General features: G+C 41.3%; 2 protein-coding genes across 2 annotated transcripts in view; both read left to right on the forward strand.

Moving 5' to 3' along the window:
- Positions 1–19986, forward strand: part of LOC114655548 (multidrug and toxin extrusion protein 1-like) — a 276585-nt gene that overhangs the window by 214033 nt on the left and 42566 nt on the right. The window lies entirely within an intron of this gene.
- Positions 1–19986, forward strand: part of LOC114656536 (multidrug and toxin extrusion protein 1-like) — a 90915-nt gene that overhangs the window by 48088 nt on the left and 22841 nt on the right. The window contains exon 5 of the mRNA XM_028808179.2: positions 1287–1329. Within this exon, the coding sequence (XP_028664012.2) occupies positions 1287–1329 (43 nt within the window). The remainder of the gene's footprint in view (positions 1–1286; positions 1330–19986) is intronic.

A 19986-nucleotide genomic window follows, 5' to 3' on the forward strand; every position in this document is an offset into this window, starting at 1 on the left:
ATCGGGGGGGCCATTCCTCCCAATCATGCCCTTCCAGGTCTCATTGTCATTGCCCACGTGAGCATTGAAGTCTTCCAGCAGAACGAGGGAGTCCCCAGAAGGTATGCCCTCTAGCACCCCCTCCAGGGACTCCAAAAAGGGTGGGTACTCCGAACTTCTGTTCGGTACATACGCACAAACAACAGTTAGGACCTGTCCCCCCACCCGAAGGTGGAGTGAGGCTACCCTCTCGTCTACCAGGGTAAACCCCAATGAACAGGCTCCAAGTCGGGGAGCAATAAGTATACCCGCTCCCGCTCGGCGCCTCTCACCGGGGGCAACTCCAGAGTGGTAGAGAGTCCAGCCCCTCTCAAGGACATTGGTTCCAGAGTCCAAGTTGTGCATCGAGGTGAGTCCGACTATATCTAGCCGGAACCTCTCAACCTCGCGCACTAGCTCAGGCTCGTTCCCCTTCAGAGAGGTGACATTCCACATCCCAAGAGCCAGCTTCTGTAGCCGAGGATCGGACCGCCAAGGTCCCCGCCTTCGCCCACCACCCAACTCACACTGCACCCGACCTCCTTGACCCCTCTCATAGGTGGTGAGCCCATGGGAAGGGGGACCCACGTTGCCTCTTCGGGCTGTGCCCGGCCGAGCCCCATGGGTGCAGGCCTGGCCACCAGACACTCGCCATCGAGCCCCACCTTCAGGCCTGGCTCCAGAGGGGGGCCTCGGTGACCCACGTCCGGGCAAGGGAAAACGGCGTCCAAAGTTTTCATTCATCATAGAAGGTTTGAACCGCTGTTTTGTCTCGTCCCGCGACCTAGGACCAGTTTGCCTTGGGTGGCCCTACCAGGGGCATAAAGCCCCGGACAACAGAGCTCCTAGAATCATTGGGACACGCAAACCCCTCCACCACGATAAGGTGGCGGTTAAAGGAGGGGGGTATTTATACCTGTGCCTGTATATATGGTGTTAGAATGCCCATTAAGATTTATATACCTTGTTTACTCATCTTCTTTATCACATTTGTCAACCCGATATAAAATTCAGAGGCATACTACTACATGTTAGGTCTGCATGCTATACTAGTTCATTTCTTTTCATTAATATACTCAGATTTTTGTTGCTATTGTGTGAATTTTTTCAGGTCTTAACTTTTTTTTGCTGGGCCTCTGCAATGTATACAAAATGTTTGTAGATTTGATTTTAAAAGTCTACTTACTTACTGCTGGAGGAAGAGACCTGTGAGCAAGAAGTCAAGATATCCCTTCCTCAGAGTTTTTCTGTTTTCTCTTGTGTTTCAGGCTTACCCAGATGTATGTGAAGATTTTCATGCCATCTCTTCCAGTAAGTTTGTGAAATGCATGGAAAACTGTTGGAGTGGGGTCAGTGGTGGGCAGTGGCAGATGGTGAAAAAAATTGGGTGGAGTTGCAGTTTTTATGGGTGGGTGGGGGGCAAACTGAAGAAGCATTTCATAGCTCAGGAGAAAAGAAAAGAAAACACACACACACACACACACACACACATACATACTGTTATGTTGCTTACACACTGCCCAGTAGCACTACTTGAACATAAATATTGCCCTCCTTTTCATCAGGCCTGAAATTTTCTCAGTTACTTTCTGATTAACTTGAGTCATTTCAGTCACCATTCACTTTTCTATTGACAACATAGCCAGTGCATTCAGCCTCTTCTGAGTCATGGTGTTTCTGGGAAAGGTTTTATGTACTTTGAAAAGCTTCCTAATATGTAGAAAAATATGTAAATGTCTAATGTTTGATAGGCTGCAGGACACCAACAGATTAAGAGTATGAAATTTAGGCTTCTTAATGGGTGGCAGATGAACAATTAAAAAAAAAAGGCATATTTTCAAAGGCACAACAGAAACTGAACATATTTTCTTCATATCACGTCACATGCCATCAATTGTTCGTAATGCAAAGTTAATATAACCCACAACTTGCTTAAAACAACATGTTTGAAAGTTTGAAATTCTGAAAAGTTACACAAGTTCCATTCGCAATATTGAAATTACACTTTTTTTGTTTGCTTTTTGTACTTTTGGCAAAATAAACACCTTCTTGTTTTTTTAAGTAAGTAAGTAAAAGATTATTTATAAAGTGCCTGTCACAGACAAAAGTTACAAAGAGCTGAATAATCAAACATAGAATGAAATATTAAAATACGAGCAATAACAATATGAAAAACATCCACAGAAAACAGAGCTACCCAAATGCCAGTCCAAACAAATGTGATTTTTTTTTTAAATTACGTTAGAAAATGTATGCATGGCGCAGAGTGTTCTGGGGGGTCAAAGTTCGTTTTGTACAATTTCTGAAGTTCCCTTAAATACAGTGGCAGGCATTCTCAAGGTGCTTTTTCAATACTCCATCGAGAGAGGCAACAAAATCCACCAACCCATGGAAAGTCCCAGTCTTATCGGAGCTCTCACTCTCATCATGACCACGTAAAGCCAATTTGAATGCTCTACAAAATTTCAGTCTATTATTCTGAACAGGTTATGTCAATTGTTGGACACCTCTTTGTTGTGCCTTCTAATTCCAGTCCTATACGCTTCATCTAGCTGTTCAGCAATAATAAAAATTAGTCAAAATTTAGTCTAGATAACTGTGGCTACTTTTATGCTGCTTGCATTTTTCAGGAAGATATTTTAGGTGTTGTATCCCTGTAATTGTACACAACGCTTCACTAACACGCTTTGAAACAGCAGGAAAACGTCTGTGTATAAGCTTGTCCTCGATCACGATTTATGAAGGGATGTTTCATTAAAGAAATAACCAAATTTTCTTTGATTTTAAGTTCCGCTTAAAATTTCCATCTAAAGTCCTGCTCGCTCATCTGTAGTTACATTAATGGCAGGGGTGAACTGTGAACCATTCACGTCAACATGATCTTGTACGTCGACAGTTGTCCAATCACATTAAATTAATAAAACCTAAAACAACACTAATGTACTGCCGATAAATGTGGGAGTGTCCAGGTCACAGACGTCAAAATATAGGTATTCACACAGAATTTAAAATACAAGTCAGAAACAATTTTTAATGGATGTTGACATGTGCTGACACCAGGCCATTTCATGATTATTTCACATTACCTGATTAAAGTGGAGTTTTTAAAAATATTTAGGAGAGGGGACAGCCACCCCAGCGCCCCACATTACATACCATCACGGGCGGTGGTGCAAAGAAATGTTTTCCATTCTGTCAGGTAGCTGTAGCACTAATATTTTAACCTTTCATGTCTTCCAGGCAACTGATTGATTGCAAGTGCCACAGTGTTACACCATTGTAAATGTAGAAGGAGTTGTGCCTGCCTATTATTTATGAGGCACATCAAATTACACACTGCCGACTATGATAAACTTTTAGCAGAATGCAGTTAACTTATTAGATGGGATATAACGGGATGTCCAAGCAGCAGAGATTAGATTCCTCTGCCTGATTGATGCTACATCATATGTAGGTGTCTCTTTCTGGGCATGATCTGGAATATTTATGTAAATCTCTCAAGGGTCTTGATCTCTGTTCCTAAATAAATTTGTGTAATGTAATGTAAAACAATGCAGCAAAACTTGACAGTTGAGAAATAAAGAATGCACTTAAAAAAGCAAGAAACACCAAATCCAGTACATTACAATTTATTTTAGTTTTCCGTTCTTCACTGAATGCTGGTGCAGATCACTGTGAACAATTCTCAGTTAAAATACAAGTGCAGATTATGCTAATTATTAAATACCGAACTGGCACACATACTATATAAATGTAGACTTGTTAAAACACAAAAGAACAAGCTAGAACTGATTAAACATAAAAGGAAACCAATAATGTCTATCCATTAATTAACTGTCAAATTATGGCCATTTGACAACAGTGGAGATTAAAATTGAACAAAAGAAAGTCAAAGATAAAGTCACTGACAACCCACTCCTTAGGTTTCTATAGTGGAGACTGTGCTGGTCATCCAGTCTGATGAGAGAATTTCTTCATCTGGTGATTCCAGTGTCTCCAAGATATCTTTTTCATATGCAGGAAAGCAGCCTGGCAGTAGAACAGTGGCACCAAGTGCCACATCCAGGTACCAAGTAGTGAAACAGAAAAGAGCAGGGTTAGTAATCCATCCATCCATTATTCAACCTGCTATATCCTAACTACAGGGTCACGGGGGTCTGCTGGAGCCAATCTCAGCCAACACAGGGCGCAAAGCAGGAAACAAACGCCAGGCAGGGTGCCAGCCCCCGCAGGGCACACACACACCCACACACCAAGCACACACCAGGGACAATTTAGGATTGCCAGTGCACCTAACCTGCATGTCTTTGGACTTTGTGAGGAAACCCATGCAGACACGGGGAGAACATGCAAACTCCACGCAAGGAGGACCTGGGAAGCAAACCCAGGACTCCTTACTGCGAGGCAAGGGTTAATAATGGTTTAAAAATATTGTGATAATCAGTTTTCTGTACAAATGACTAACAAACAGAAATGCAGTATGTACAGCTAGTCAGCAGCTCTAAGCAGGGTATTCTAAACTGAAGTAGTACGGATTTAAAACCTGAGACTGAAGGGACGTCTCTCATATTAGCAGGACGATCATTCCACAGCTTCAGGGCCCTGTAACTAAATTTTTGATCTCCCACTGTTATTTTGTTAATCCTTGGAATCTTAAGTAGGCTGGCATCTTGAGAACTCAATGTGTGCTCTGGTTTGCAAAAAATGATAAGCTCAGATAAGTAAGCAGATTCTTGGCCACTTAAGGCATTAGTATGTCACACAATACAAAGAAAAGGAATTAAGGAAAAAAAGCAGCGATTGCTGCCTTCGCTCTGGAAGGTAGCAATTTTATTTTGTGACTTCCACAGTGAATACTTTGATATTCAGACCTTGTCCCTGACCTAGCCAAATTCAATCAATAAATTACAGATAAAATAGTAATTTTGTCTGGCTTTACAGGAGTGTTTAATAAACTGTAACAAATAAAGTGCTACCCAGGCTAATGCCAAGGATACTGTGATATTCAGAAAAAGGGATGTATTTATTTTGAGCAATACACACAACATATTGGTGAAAAAATGAGAATTCAAAGCATGGAAAGAAGGCAAGACAACATAAAACAAACTTTAATGCTCTTCTCAGCTTCCTAGGCAACTTATTACCTGGTTGTCTGATGGGCTGGCTCCGAGGTTCTACCCTCTCCATCTCTTTTGTTATCCTTCAGTCTCCCTCTTGTTCCTGTCTTTATTTGTCTCTATCAGAGGAGGACTTAGAAAGGAGGGAGCCTTGGCCTTGAACCAGTGTTTGGACCCTAAGTCAAAGTTTATAAGTCACCTAAACTTAAATAGGAACTACACAAGAACAGCAAGTAATGTTGAGGGTATTGATAGCAGCAGAAACCACAGAAACAGGATCTGAGATTATTAATGATCAAGAGAGAGGGACAGAGTATGAAATGTCAAAGCTTAGAATTATATTTGATAGTTGTCAGGGTACAGTATACAATGTCAAATATTACAACATCCAAAATCTTTATAATGATATTATTTTAATATCTAGTTAAGTTTTCTCCCATCCATTATCAATCCTGCTTCTTCAGTTTGGTGTCGCAGTTGTGAGGGAAGGCGTGAACCAACCCAGCAGGGTTGCCAACCAGTTAAAAGGCTAATTAAAGACTGATGACTTCAGTATGTTTGTAAAGAACTGTACTAATCAAGCAACTAAAAATTGTCTTTTTCGGTTTGTATTTCTGACTTAATAATCAATAAAAGATTAAAACAAAAGAGAGAGAGCTTAACAAAAAATAAATGCCCAAAATCTCGGAAATACAAATTTCAAATGATGGAAGGGCTTACTGACAAAAAAGGTGGCATGTGTCAAGAAATATATTGCCAAACCACAGTTGTCATTAATTGCACTTAAACATAAAATATACACTTACGAGCCACTTTATTAGGCTACTGACATAATTCTTCTTGGTATAGATTCAATAAGGTGCTATAAACATTCGTCCAGGATTTTGGTCCATATTGACATTGATGTAGTTGCTGCAGATTTGTCAGCTGCACATCCATGATGCGAAACTCTCGTTCCGCCACGTCTCAAAGGTGCTCTATTGGATTGAGATCTGGTGACTGTTGAGGCCATTGGAGTGCAGGGAACTCATTATCATGTTCAAGAAACAAGTTTGAAATGATTAGAGCTTTGTGACATGGGGTATTATCCTCCTGGAAGTAGCCGTTAGAAGATGAGTATAATATGATCATAAAGGGATAGACATGGTCAGCATCTATACTCAGGTATGCTGTGGCAATGCTCAGGTGGTACTTGGTGGCCAAAAGTGTGCCAAGAAAATATCCCCCACACCATTACTACACCACCAGCAGCCTGGACCATTGATCCAAGGCAGCATGGATCCATGCTTTCATGTTGTTGATGCTACCATCCTAATGTTGCTTCAGAAATCGAGACTCATCAGAACAGGCAATTTTTTTCCAATCTTGTTCAATTTTGGTGACCCCCAAGCAAATTGTAGCCTCAGTTACCTGTTCTTAGCTGACAGGAGTGGCACTCAGTGTGGTCTCCTGCTGCTGTAGCCCATCTGCTTCAAGGTTTGACATGCTGTGCATTCATAGGTACTCTTCTGGCTGTGTGTGAAAATCCCAGTCAATTAGCTGTTTCTGAAATACTCAGACCAGCCCGTCTGGCACCAACAGCCACACCATGTTCAAAGTCACTCAAATCACCTTTCTTCCCCATTCTGATGCCCGGTTTGAACTTCAGCAGGTCGACTTGACAATGTCTACCTCCCTACTGTAAATGCATTGATCTGCTGCCATGTGATTGGCTGATTAGATATTTGTGTTATCAAGCAGTTGAACAGGTATACATAATAAAGTGGCTGGTGAGTGTATATGTATATTAAACTTCTTCTTTTGGCTGCTCCTGTTAGGGGTTGCCACAGCGGATCATCTTCTTTCATATCTTTCTGTCCTCTGCATCTTGTTCTGTTACACTCATCACCTGCATTTCCTCTTTCACCACATCCATAAACCTTCTCTTAGGCCTTCGTCTTTTCCTCCTCCCTGGCAGCTCTATCCTTAACATCCTTCTCACAATATACCCAGCATCTCTCCTCTGCACATGTCCAAACCAACGTAATCTCGCCTCTCTGACTTTGTCTCCCAACCGTCCAACATGAGCTGACCCTCTAATGTACTCATTTCTAATCCTATCAATCCTCGTTACACCCAGTGCAAATCTTAGCATCTTTAACTCTGCCACCTCCAGCTCTGTCTCCTGCTTTCTGGTCAGTGCCACCGTCTCCAACCCATATAACATAGCTGGTCTCACTACCATCCTGTAGACCTTCCCTTTCAATTTTGCTGATATTTGTCTGTCACAAATCACTCCTGACACTCTTCTCCACCCATTCCACCCTGCCTGCACCCTCTTTTTCACCTGTCTTCCACAATCATCATTACTCTGTACTGTTGATCTCAATTATTTAAACTCATCCACCTTCGCCAACTCTACTCCTTGCATCCTCACCATTCCACTGACCTTCCTCTCATTTACACATATATATTCTGTCTTGTTCCTACTGACCTTCATTCCTCTCCTCTCTAGAGCATATCTCCACCTCTCCAGGGTCTCCTCAACCTGCTCCCTAGTATTACTACATGATCACAATGTCTAACCTTCTTCACATCTTTCCCAGCTCGGTCCCTGTGTCTAGCCAATCGGTACAGGTCCTTTTCTCCCTCCTTAGTGTCCATCCTCTCATACAACTCATCGTACGCCTTTTCTTTAGCCTTCAACACCTCTCTCTTCACCTTGCATCATTTGATCCTTGGCTCTGCCCTCACTCTCTTCCTCTTCTTGATCTCCAACGTCATCCTACAGACCACCATCCTATGTTGCTTAACTACACTTTCCCCTCCTACCACTTTGCAGTTTTCAATCTCCTTCAGATTGACTCTTCTGCATAGGATGTAATCTGCCCGTGTGCATCTTCCTCCTCTCTTGTACGTAACCCTATGTTCCTCCCTCTTCTTAAAATACATATTCACCACAGCCATGTCCATCGTTTTGGCAAAATCCACTATCCTCTGACCTTCTTCATTCCTCTCCTTGACACCATACCTACCCATCACCTCCTCGTCTCCTCTGTTCCTTTCACCAACATGTCCATTGAAATCCGCTCCAATCACCACTTTCTGTCCCTTGGGCACACTGTTTATCACTTCATCTAACTCACTCCAAAAATCTTCTTTCTCATCCATTGCACACCCAACTTGTAGGGCATATGCACTAACAACATTCATCATCACATCTCCAATTTCCAGCTTCATAATCATTACTCTGTCTGACACTCTTTTCACCTCCAAAACACTCTTGACATACTGTTCCTTCAGAATAACCCCTACTCCATTTCTCCTCCTGTTCACACCATGATAGAACAATTTGAATCCACCTCCGATCCACCTGGCCTTACTTCCCTTCCATTTAGTCTCTTGGACGCACAATATATCAACCTTGCTTCTCTCCATCATATCTGCTAACTCTCTCTCCTTACCAGTCATACTGCCAACATTCAAAGTTCCTACCCTCAGTTCCACTCTCTTTACCTTCCTCCTCTCCTCCTGCCTCCGGACACATCTCCCCCCTCTTCTTCTCCTTCTTCTTCTTCTTTGGCCAACAGTAGCTCAATTGCCGCCAGCACCCTGTTGGCTAACAGTACTGGTGGCAGTTGTTGTTCACCCGGGGCTCAACCGATCCGGTTTGGAAATTTGTATTGTTGTCCGCATATTGATTTGGCAAAATTTTACACCAGATGCCCTTCCTGACATAACCCTCCCCATTTATCCCGGCTTGGGACTGACATGAAGAAACACACCGGTTTGTGCATCCCCTGTGGCTGGGTTCATCCCCTGTGTCTGGGTTATATTATACTATATAGTATAACATCTATATATATAATTCACTAAGCCGGAAGACAAGTAGCCACCCATGGAAAGCACGCCGGAAGGGGCGTGGATTCACTAAGCCGCCGACAAGTAAGACACCCATGGCGCACGCAGGAAGGAGCCACGCCCACCAACTGTACGACCATTGGATACGACGACAACTCGCAGAGCCACGCCCACCAACTCGGACACGACGCCTCAGAAAACATGCCGTCATTTCTGTTTGTCTGTGCCACAGTCCACATGCAGCTCTGAGCCACGTTAACTTTTCATTAGTCAACCTCAGTGGAACCTTGGTTCACACAGAGGCAGCGCCAGAGAGAGACAGAGGCACACACAGGCAGCCCGAGAGAGAGAGCCGCGCACACACAGGCAGCGCGATAGAGAGACAGAGGCACACACACAGGCAGCGCGACAGAGAGAGCCGCGCAATCCTTTAAAACAGAGGTTAAAACACAATGAAGGAAGCAGTCTTTAAAAACCAATAAGCCCTGTGCCTCTTTTTCATTAGCGTGTCACCTGCTTCACCGCCCTGCAACAGTCGAGACGCTTTCTCAGCAGCTGACCTTCTCTGTGCCTGACTCCACTACTGTCAGTCGCCTGATTAAAAATGGTGAACTCCTGCAATGTTACTATCTTGGTTGGCTTTTAAATAAAGTTCGGATTTGTTCAAATGTTCCTTTTTTCCCCATGTGCTTAAAACTCATTTAAAAAAAAAGTGTTTATACAACTGCTGCAATGTTACAGAGAGAGAGAGAGGGCTGGTGTGCTTCTGAGAGACAGAGGGGGAGGGGGCTCGCGTGCTGCAGAGAGAGAGGGGAGCTGGGGAGGCTCCCGTGCTGCTGAGAGAGAGGGGGCTCGCGTGCTGCTGAGAGAGAGAGAGAGAGAGAGAGGGAGGGGGGCTGGGGAGGCTCGCGCATGCAGCTGAGCAGGGAGGCTGGGTTTTTTTCCCCTGTGTTTAAAACTCATTTAAAAAAAAAGTGTTTATACAACTGCTGCAATGTTACAGAGAGAGAGAGGGCTCGAGTGCTTCTGAGAGACAGAGGGGGAGGGGGCTCGCATGCTGCTGAGAGAGAGAGAGCCTGTGCATGCAGCTGAGCAGGGAGCCTGGGTGTTTGTGTCAGTGTTATTCAATGTTTTTACAATTACACTGTGCATTCTATGGTGTTATGATTAACTATATTTGTGCTTAAAAATCTTTAAAAAAATATATTTACATACAGTTTGTATGGTCTGGAATGGATTCATTGTATTTACATACAATCCTATGGGGGAAATTGCTTCGGTTCACGACCAAATCGGTTTACGACCAAAGGTTTGGAACGATTTATGGTCGTGAACTGAGGTTCCACTGTATATTGACTCTAGAAAACATGATCAGCAAGTCTTTGATAGGCTGCAACAAAATGATGAAAGAACGGGCATATTTTTTTCTCACAAGCTGGGTGGGTGGGTGTTAGTTAGTTAATTAGTTACTCGAAGGATTTCAAGATTTAATATGCACAAGCGGTAAAATTACTCGAAGGATTTCAAGATTTAATATGCACAAGCGGTAACACTGCAAAAGCAGCCCAAACCAGAAAAGACGGCTGGCAAAAAGTGGCTGACAAATTAAACGCGTGTGCATTGTACTTACTGAAAGCGACGTTACAGATTTTGCAAATGTTCATTTTTTCCCTCTGCTTAAAAAACATGATTATGCGGCGTATACTATGCCGCGGGTTGGTATGCAGCGTGTAAAACAGTTGTTTGTCACGGATAATTTGCCTTTTACTTTAACAGGAAGACAATTTCCTGTTGTTTGTCACAGATAATTTGCCTTTTACTTTAACACGAAGACAATTTCCTGTTAGATTTGCCTTTGCGATGACAATTGATAAGGCACAGGACCAAACTTTCAAAAAGATGTGCATGTATCTGCCAAAACCAGTTTTCAGTCACGGACAGTTGTATGTTGCTGTCTCCAGAGTTCCATCTTTTCATTCACTTACTGGTATGCCTGCAGGAACACGTGCAGCGAGCGAGAGAGAGCGAGCGACACACACACGCATACAGGTGCGGGAGAGAGAGAGCGCTGGACGCATAAGAATAATAATACTTCATTACATTGATATACCGGTGTTTTCAGTATTCAAAGCGCTATTCACACAGGGAGAAACCGGGAAGCGAACCCAAAATCTTCCACAGTCTCCTTACTGCAAAACAGCAGCACTACCATTGCGCTACAAGGCAGTTAAAGAATGCACTGGCCTCGATTTTGTTTTCACTTCTGTTTACAGCGATCGGATCGTAGCGTGCATTGTTGCAATGTTACTTTTCTTGGTGGCTTATTACATTACGGATGTTTCACATGTTAATTTTTTTCCCTGTGCTTAAAAGATATTAAAAAAGTTTTTCCCTGTGCTTAAAAGACATTAAAAAAGTGTTTCTCAACTGTGACTCCGGAACAACTCAGTACGCAAGCTATACTAAGCGTCAACAACGAAGACTCGCTACACCTTAATGAACAAGTACTGACACTTATCCCTACCAACGAAGTAACTTTCACCAGCGTGGCCTCCATCGTCACAGACGATCCCGCTTTCAGTCACGGACAATTGTATGTTGCTCTCTCCAGAGGTCCATCTTTTCATTCACTCACAGTGGTATCCACAAACCCACCCCATTTGGACAACTGTGTCGTTCAGCAAGTGTTCACCCATCAATACATAATTATGCGGCGTATGTTACGCCGCGGGTTGGCTAGTATGTGATATTGTAATATTAAGAAAAGCAAATTGGACACCAAGGTTGCTCACAGAGGGTGATGGATATAAGTTGCCACCAATGTTCAAATAGTTTCAAGGCAGCTTCCACTAACACTCAAGAACTTGTTGAAAAATGAAGCTTCATCTCTGCAGTGACACTGCTGTGGAAGGCATGGTGTTTGTCCATTGCAGATATGAATCCTGTAGTAATTAGCCTCATCACACACACAGAGCCTGAAATGGGACACGTTTTCATCACAGTCTGTTAAATTTTCCGGTCAATAGTATGCACATGTAACTATAGTGAAAAAAGAAAGAGGGTCCCAGAAATGGCATTAAAAGTCCACTAATGTTACAGTTGTTTTGGTTTAAAGGAAAAAGGGTGTGTAAGCAACAGCAAGTGCTGCATTTGTTTTATTGTTAAATGTATTTGGATGAAAGAAATTATTGTGCAGTGCATTGAAATCCCAAGTACACATTAAACGTTCAGTCAATTCAGAAAGTGTTCAAACCCCTTCACTGTCCCTACACTTTATTTTGTTTTAGATTCTGTCTTAAAAATAGATACATTTGCAATTTTGCCTATCAACCCTACACTCAATAATCCATGATAACCAAGTGAAAACATGTTTTCAGAAAGGTTTGCAAATGTATTAAATAATCAAGTTCTGAAATCTCTCATTCATAGAAGTATTGGAACCTTTAATTTAGTACTTGGTATCAATTACAGCTTCATGTCTTCTGGGTAAGTCTCTACAAGCTCTGAACACCTCCATTAGATTGAATAGGAGTTGTCTGTAAGCTGTCATCTACAGGTCTCTCCACAGATGTTCTATCGGGCATAAGTCTGAGCTTTGGCTGCGCCACTCACAGACAGTCACAGACGTCCTAAAGTCACTCCAGTGTTGTCTTGGCTGTATGCTTCAGGTTTTCTTTTCAGCTTAGATGAAGAGTAGGTCCCTTATTTTACAATATTTCTCAATTCTAAACAATTTACAGACAATGAACCTTTCCAAAAAAAATCTGTATTTATTTGTATAAACTCTTAAGCTAGTTGAAGCTTTTTATTTGTCAATTCCTCCATCTGTTTAAAACTGACTAGAAAACACATAGACCTCCAGTCCTCTCGAAATCAACACACAGTAGATACTGGAGTTGTTATTCTTCTTCACCCTATGATGAAATTGTCTTCTTCAATTTGACTCATGTTAAGCAGATATTGCTGCTTCTCTTGCGTTGTGCCATGTCGCCCTCTCAATCAGTTTGCCATATGAAAGAAGCAAACCCCGCGGAGGTCGCTGCAACAAGACCATGATCAAAGTTCTAGCCACAGTGTTTCAAGAGTAATCGTGTGACAGACAAAAATAACTAAATAGCTTTTTATATATACAGTATATTTTTTTTTTTATTAACGTTAGGGTGTCTTATGTAACAAGATTTTAACATTTTACTGTGGTTTTCACACATAAGCTGAGAAGGTTGATTTCTGGAAATTATAATGTGCCTTGAAAAAGTAAATGGCTAGGCTGAGTTTCCTGGAATGTCTTTTACACAAGACCTTGCTTGACAATCTAACAATAAATTCTTAGGGTAGTGTGTGAAAGAATCTATTGTATTGCAGTGCATGGTGTTATGCATAAGGTCATCATGGTGGTTCAAAAGATCCCAAATGGAGTGTGCACAATAGTTCTTGAAAGGAAGGAGGTCAAGAGCAGAACCCTGAGGGTTTACCACATATGAAAAATTAAAAAGAACTTTGAGAAAAAAAACTTGTAAGATGATCATAGAAGCAGGAAACCTCATAAATATCTGGTATCAGTCATTTTAATCTAATACTTTAAGCACCACAAGAAAACTGAGTTGCTAGCCGGGCCAGCAGTAGCAGTTAGGACCAGAAGCACAAGCACAGAGAGAGATCAAGCAGTACATTAGCTGCAGAGATCTGATGTGGTTAGAAACCAACTGGAATGATTTACCAAAACGATATTGCATTTTATGCTGCTTCTCTGGGAAATGAAGAGAGAAAGATATAATATATTAAAAAACTGAAGTGTGTCTGCGTCTCAAATGTCAATGAGTAATAGGAAATTGTGAGCCTTACTGTGCTTGTGTTTTTCCTTACACATTTCTTAGGCAAAATGGATGTTATCATGAAACACAAGCTTTCTACCTGCATTTCACAGACAAAAGGACACACATCTATTAATGATAACAGATACAATCATGAATAGAATCGGGATATACTGTATGTCTCCTTTTAATGATTCAAGGCAAAAATAGGACATGGCTGTTTTCACTCTTCTGTTTTTTCGGCCATGAAAGATTCTTCTTCTTTTTCTTCATTTTCATCTTTTCCCTCTTCTTTGTGGGGTCAATGTCCTTAACCACCCTTTCCCAAAAGGCTTTGTCCTGCACCTTCTCACCAGTCAAGCCATTCAGACCTTTTACTTTATCCATCCACCTCTGATTTGGCCTCCCTCGCTTTCTCTTCCCCTGCACTTCATTTTCATCACTCTTGTGCCCATATATTCATTGTCTCTCCCCATCACATGTCCATACCACTTTAACCTACTCTCCTGTACTTTCTTAGATATCACACTTTTGTTGTATCTCTGATTGTCTCATTTCTTATTCTATCCAGTTTTGAAACTCCACACATCCACCTCAACATTCTTGTTTCTGCCACATCTAACTTCTCCTGCACCCCCTTTACTGCCCAGGTCTCAGCTGCATACATCATAGCTGGTTTTACCACTGTCTTAAAAACCTTACCTTTAACCTTTGCCTTAATTCTTCATACAACACATGTGATATGTTCTTCAGTTTGTTCCATTCACACTGCACTCTATGGGTTATCGCTGCATCCTATTTTCCATCTTGGGCTACCACTGATCCTTGATATTTTAATTTTTCCACTCTTTTCAAAAGCTCTACCTGCATGCTAACCTCTGGATCCTGATTGTCATTAACCTCATATATTCTGTTTTCCCATTTATCTTCAGCCTTTTATCTTCCTAAGTCTTTCTTCATTCTTCCAACTACTTCATCTTTTCTGGTTATACACAACACAATGTCATCAACAAACAGCAAGCACCAGCGGGACTGGTCTTTTATCCAATGACTCAACACCACCTTAATCAGATCAAAGGGGTAAGGACTTAAAGAAGATCCCTGGTGCAGACTTACTCTAACTGGGATCTTGTCTGTTACCCCAACACTGCTTTTAACCAGAGTCCTCGCTCTGTCATACATATTCCGGACAATCCTCACATACTCCTCCTTTCTCACTTGTGCACCTCCAGACCTCTTGACATAACACACTATCTTAGGCCTTCTCTAAATCAATAAACACTATATGCAACCTTTCTGTTTTTCCCGATGTTTTTTTATGAGCTCTCTCAAATGCAAAGACTGCATCAGTTGTTCCTCTCCCTGGCATAAAACCAAACTGCAATCTTCCTCTCTGTAACCCTTTGCCAAATTTTCATTGTGTGTGACATCAGCTTGATCTCTCTATAGTTTCTACAATCCTTTATATCACCCTTCTCCTTATAAATGGGTCAATCACACCATTCCTCCCCTCCTCTGGTATTCCCTTCTGTTCATAAATCTTCTGCACCTCTTTCTCACAGCCCACTTGAGGAGCATATGCACAAATAACATTAACCTCCTCAGTATCAGAGCTTGACACTCATCACCAAATCACTCCTCCTATTCACATTGACAAGACTATCTTTTAGTTCTTTGGATACTACTATACTTACACCATTTCTCCATTGCTCATTTGCTCCGCTGTACAACAACTTAAAGCCTCCTCCCTATTCTCTTGCCTTATTCCCCTTCCATCTTGTTTCCAGCATACACAGCACTCCCACTTTCCTCCTTGCCATCTAAATATGCCAACACTCTTTTTGTCCCAGTCATTGTCCCAACATTCAGTGTCCTTACTCTTACCTTTAACTTATTCTTTTATTTCTCCACTTCTATCTTCTTCTTCTGCTTCTTCTTGACTAACTTCTTTAGCTGGCCCCGCCATTGGCCCAGTAGCTCTCGCTCACTTACCACAGGGGTCAGGTGAAGCCCCTGCCCCAGCATTTTCTAAAGCTCATTGGATTGATTCTATCATTAAGGTTTTGACTGAAGTTTTACAGTCGGATGCACTGCCTGACAATAACTCTTTCTATTTATCTGGGCTTGGGACTGGCACCAAGTTGGGTTGGTTTCCCTTGGTGGCTAGATTAGAATGCCATGAAAGATTAACAACAACATTTTTTTATTTCTATAGCACATTTTCATACAATGTAGCTCAAAGTTCTTTACACAATATTAAAAAATTACAAGAGAGAAAACAGCAAGTTAGAAATACAGTCGTGGCCAAAAGTTTTGAGAATTGGTTTTCAAAAAGTTTGCTGCTTCAGTGATTTTAGATCTATTTGTCAGACTAGGGGGCTCTGCCCCCTGCTCACTTCGCTCACCAACCCCAAGGTGGGTGTTATGTGCTAGCCACTTTGCGGCTCTGCCACTCGCGTATGGGGAAGCAGATGTACAATTTAAAAAGATTGTTTTTTTCATGGGAATTGTTACATATGCATAATAGAACTAACTATTTTACATTACAGAGTAATTAACCATAGTAAAAATAGTAAAACATAATAAATTGAAAGAAAATTATGTTTTATGTTGCATTAGAGGTATTTGTTGTGTTATACGTTTTGTTCTGTTTGGCTTCAAAATTAACATGCAAATACTTTTTAAACTTACACTTTTACTGTAAAACTTTAGTAAAAACAATATTTAGAATTAAGTTTTCATCAATATCGCATTGAATTTTGATTCCGTGTTTGGACTTTCATTGTGACAACACAATGTATAACTGCCGTGAGTGAATATCGTTTCTTTCTCTCTAATACATAAACTGACTTTTTTGAATGTTTGTCCCTGTGATTTTTTTAATTGTCAAAGCAAAAGCTATTTGAACGGGAAACTGTAAACATTTTAATACGAATGGCATATCAAGATCTCCTTTGGTGTCTGAAGTTATCCGTGGAAGATGTACTACATTACCTTTCTTGTCGCCTGTTAAAAGTTTACTGTTAGAATTGTTCGACCAATTTTGAATACAACTAATCTTGTCATATTGCATAGCCAATCACTCATACATAAATTACACAATAACATTATGATACATCTTTCTTTCAACAGTAATTCGGCTGGTGGAAGTCTGGACAGTGTTAACTGTTGTAGATATTCTACAGGATATTGTAAATTGATATTTTCATCTTCCATACCATCACCACCAACTGTTTCAGCATAGTCTATTGATATGCATTTAACCAATTTGCTGTGTAACCGATCGTCATTTTTGCCAATAATTCGTTTGACTTCCTCGTTTCTCGGTGCTAGGATTGCCCGTGTACTCATTTCTTCTGTTGATAACCCTTCGGGATAACATTCGGGCACAATAAATCTTCTTGCCCGTGTACTCATTTCTTCTGTTGATAACCCTTCGGGATAACATTTGGACATAATAAATCTTCTTGTATTGGGAACTTAAAGTGAGGAAAATGTATAAATTTCTAAGAGCTGAGAACGCAGGAACTTTGTCTGACAAAAGCATTCACACGAATGAGATGTGAGAGGACCATGAGCGTGGGCCGTGAACCAGAAATGAGTGAGAGGAGGGTGGGACCCCTTCCCCTCTACTAACTTGAAACAATCTCTTGGCAATAGTCTCGTCTCATCTCGAGATTTTCTTTTATAAAAAAGAGAAGTTTCTGTGGTAAACTTATGTATAATTACAAGTATTTCATAAGTTTTAAAGGCTTTTATTGATAATTAGATTAAGTTTATGCAAAGAGTAATATTTGCAGTGTTGGCCCTTCTTTTTCAAGACCTCTGTAATTCGCCCTGGCTTGCTGTCAATCAACTTCTGGGCCAAACTCTGACTGATGGCAGCCCATTCTTGCAGAATCAATGCTTGGAGTTTGTCTGAATTTGTGGGTTTTTGTTTGTCCACCCATCTCTTGAGTATTGACCACACGTTCTCAATGGGGTTAAGGTCTGGGGAGTTTCCTGGCCGTGGACCCAACATTTCGATGTTTTGTTCCCCGAGCCACTTAGTTATAATCACATTTGCCTTATGGAACAGTGCTTGGAGGATGTTTTGGTACCATTCTTTATTCATAGATACTGTAGTTATATGTAACTAAATAAATAATATATCAAAAATCATATATACAGAATCCATCCATCCATCCATTTTCCAACCCGCTGAATCCAAACACAGGGTCACGGGGGTCTGCTGGAGCCAATCCAGGGCACAAGGCAGGGAACCAATCCCGGGCAGGGTGCCAACCCACCGCAGGACACACACAAACACACCCACACACCAAGCACACACTAGGGCCAATTTAGAATCGCCAATCCACCTAACCAGCATGTCTTTGGACTGTGGGAGGAAACCGGAGCGCCCGGAGGAAACCCACGCAGACACGGGGAGAACATGCAAACTCCACGCAGGGAGGACCCGAGAAGCGAACCCAGGTCCCCAGGTCTCCCAACTGCGAGGCAGCAGCGCTACCCACTGCGCCACCGTGCCGCCATATACAGAATCAATATATGCTAACATAACACAACTATACAAGTAGAAGAATCCTAATATGAACATAAGTTTTTAGGTCCATTAAGATAAGTCCAATCCTACAGTCAGATGACCAGCTAGTAAGAAAAAACAATAAAAAAAAAAACTCCAGGGGCGAGATGCTGGGGAGAAAAATATAACAAAATCTGCAGGAGTTCTATGTCAAAAGACCACCCAGCTCTCACTGGGCATTGTACCTAACATAAGGTGCTAAAGTCTGTCTTGTTTTTTTTTTTTATCTTCACATTAGTCAATTCGATGCAGTATGTCTTGTAGACAAGAGTATCTACTTTCACTCCATCAACACAAGTGGCTGCACAGTACTTTGATCAGGTGGTGGTGGCAAAAAAGGCCACTATAAACAGCCTGGAATAGGTAGCAGAGAAAAGTAGGGATAAATAATGAGTGAGTGAGTTTTTTCTGGGGCTACAATATCAACTACAGCACCTTAGCATTTAAATTGCCCATCTTACTGGTTACATTGCTGGCTGTATTAGGACAAGCAACACTCTCAGATTGGTCAAACATAATATTAGCAAACCTAGAGGCTGCTGTAAAATCAAAATAATGTTTTTTAGCAATATGCTGTTTTTTAGTTTTAGTCACCAGTATTTCTTCATCATGTAAAATGCAGAAATGGTCAGATATACCAATGTCTATAGCCTATCTCACATTAACGTCTGTCAAAATGAAAGTTGAAGTCGCCTACTATTTGGAACCAATTTAATTTATTTTTATAGATAGTAAATTAAAAAAATGATTCAGTTAAAGATGCATTATATTTAGGAGGCCGATAAATGGTCAATTATAGAGATTATGATACTCCTTGAACATCTATACCAAGATACTTGGAAGACAGGAAAGTAAGAAAACTGGCATCTTTACAGCTTAACCAGTTCACAGAGTGAACAAAATTATAATTCGGAGGTGCTGCTTCAGTTAATACTGCAGCACTGTCACTACTAAGCCAAGTTTCATTCAGTGTTAGAAAGTCTATATTCCTATCACTAGTAAGCTTGTTAATGTAAAATGTCTTGTTGGTTAATGCTCTCACATTAAGCGATGCCATAATGAGGGTCTCAGAAGAGCACAGCTGTATCAAAGTTTCGGGACAGCTTGAGATGGCCATTAACTTATCCACATTAGTATTGGTTTGTCTGGACCTTTTTACGAAATTCTGATCAGTAACTATAGTGCACATCCACAGGTAAATCAACTGCAACATTATCATATCTTAATATGAGGTTTATAACTAATATAAGAACTAAAATTAGGATGTCATGCCCAATGAATTACTTTAGAGATATTTTCAGAGAGGACCCTAATGCTGAATCTGTTGGGGTGTAAGCTGTCACATCTGTAGAAACGCAGTCTCTCCCCAAAAAGATCCCTGTTGTCCAAAAAACTGATGCTTTGTCTCTTGCAGAAGCCACTCATTCAATTGCTCAAGGCCAGCTGTCTACTGTAGGCTTCATCTGACCATCTAGCCAAGGGCAAAGGACCTGAAATGGTGATTTTCACAACCGGAGTCCTCTCCTTTGTGGCTTGAATTAGGGATGTACAGTTGTTCTTCACAACCTTCGACTGTTGACATCAAATGTCAATAACTCCGGCATAGTCCCAACAGCCC

The sequence above is a fragment of the Erpetoichthys calabaricus genome, chromosome 8 (genome assembly GCF_900747795.2).
Source record: "Erpetoichthys calabaricus chromosome 8, fErpCal1.3, whole genome shotgun sequence".
Taxonomy (NCBI): Eukaryota; Metazoa; Chordata; class Cladistia; order Polypteriformes; family Polypteridae; genus Erpetoichthys; species Erpetoichthys calabaricus.